The sequence below is a fragment of the Otolemur garnettii genome, unplaced genomic scaffold (genome assembly GCF_000181295.1).
Source record: "Otolemur garnettii isolate 467f Iridium unplaced genomic scaffold, OtoGar3 scaffold00082, whole genome shotgun sequence".
In the NCBI taxonomy this organism is placed as follows: domain Eukaryota; kingdom Metazoa; phylum Chordata; class Mammalia; order Primates; family Galagidae; genus Otolemur; species Otolemur garnettii.
This window is the reverse complement of record NW_003852477.1, coordinates 7,723,371-7,725,192: the sequence shown is the minus strand read 5'-3', so window position 1 is coordinate 7,725,192 and position 1,822 is coordinate 7,723,371. Positions and strand designations below refer to the sequence as shown.

General features: G+C 41.4%; 1 protein-coding gene across 1 annotated transcript in view; it reads right to left on the bottom strand.

Annotated features, from left to right (window-relative positions):
* Positions 1–1,466: 1,466 nt before the first annotated feature.
* Positions 1,467–1,822, bottom strand: part of TDGF1 (teratocarcinoma-derived growth factor 1) — a 2,603-nt gene continuing 2,247 nt past the window's right edge. The window contains exon 5 of the mRNA XM_012808035.2: positions 1,467–1,582. Coding sequence (XP_012663489.1) covers positions 1,467–1,582 — 116 coding nt within the window. The remainder of the gene's footprint in view (positions 1,583–1,822) is intronic.

Below are 1,822 nucleotides of genomic sequence, written 5' to 3'. Positions count from 1 at the left end.
AGGGGGATAGCTTGAGGCTCTGTCTCAAAAAAAAAAAAAAAGAAAAAGAAAAAACACAAACTGTGGATCAAGTAGTGCCTAAATAATGGGAGCATCACTTGTCCTCACAGCACAGCCTCACACCAAAGCTGGAAACAAAACTGGGCATCCACTGGGGGCTCTGGCCGGTGGATTGCTTGAGCTCAGGAATTCAAGAACAGCCTGAGCAAGAGCAAGACCGTCCTCTAAAAAAAAGAAAAAACTAGCCCTGGGTGGCGCCTGTGGCTCAAGGAGTAGAGCGCTGGCCCCATATGCCAGAGGTGGTGGGTTCAAACCCAGCCCTGGCCAAAAACTGCAAAAAAAAAAAAAAGAAAAAAAAAGAAAAAACTAGCCCAGTGTTGTGGCATGTAGCTGTAGTCTCAGCTACTGGGGAAGCTGAGGCAAGAGGATCACTTGAGCCCAGGAGTTTGAGGTTTCTGTGAGCTACGATGCCAGAGCACTCTATAGAGGGTGACAGTGAGATTCTGTCTCAAAAAAAAAAAAAGGAAAAAAGTGCACAGAGGAAAAAGCCTAAAGCATAGTCATCTCACCACCTAGAAATAACCACAGTTCACATTTGTCAATATATTTCCATTTTTACTGTGTATACACGTATATGCAACGTATTTTAAAGATGGGCATTACAATACATCGTTTTATCACCTGGCTTACAACTGAATATATTGTGAACATTTTCTCTCTTCTATGAGTTAAAATAATTGCATTGTTTGGCAGAAACATAATGTATTCAGCAATCTTGTTGGGAAAATTTAGATGTAAGTTTTTCCCAAAGAGTTGTCGTTCTGTTTATGATGTCTTGATAAAATAAGGAAGCCCTTGTCTTCTACAGCTTTCTATGCCCTTTGATTTAGCCTTTTAACTTGCTTCTTTACACCCACCTAATTGTCAATCAAGTAACCCATTTTATCCCTTCCAATCCTTCTCTCCCACTCACTTCCTCTTTCTTACCAATCTCCCTGAAACACTGCAGACTTCCACCCCACATCACTCCAGCTCCTCCCTTTAAAGTCCTTTTCTTCTAAAGATACTGTCTTTATTGATTTTGATCAACTCTACTCAAAATTTTATCCTCGGTTCCACATTAGGTTTAGTCTTCAATAATCTGAGGACAGAATTCAATTGTTTGAAAGGAAATATTAGTAAGAAGACCGTGGTAGAGTTACATATATCAAGAAACATAGGACTTGAGCACAGTGTAGATATAGCTGACATTTTTTGGAAAAACAAATTTTCTGGGGAGAGGGCAGGGCAGAGGTAAGAAGCCCTTGGTACATTAAGAAAGTGTTAGGGACCATATGGAAATATATTCATTATTTCAAGGCAACTAACAAATGATCATCTTTCGGTTAGGACGCTGGAGCAGCAGACTTTGCTGGTCATGAAATGTGCATGGTATGCTTCTATTTCCAGAAAAAGTCAAATATCAATTAATAGTAACTTTGTGTAGAAAGGCAGATGCTAGCTAACATAAAAATGACATGTGCAGACAGTGGTATTTCTGGAGTTCGGGAAGCCTCTGGGTGCTCCTCCACCACGTGGCCGCCTGGAAGGAAGGGGTGCTTGGTCATTAAAGGAAATCCCCCAGCAGTTTATCCTGCTGCCCACGCATGTGGCATGTTTATCTGAGCCAAAAATTTGTCTGGGCCCAGCAATTTGATGAGGACAGTATGCTTATGGGATCAACAGTACTGACCACACAAAATTCAGACTCCCTTGAGCAACTCTTAATAAAAGTTGCCACAGGCCTGCTTGTTCTCTTGATCTCAGTACACTCTCACACCTG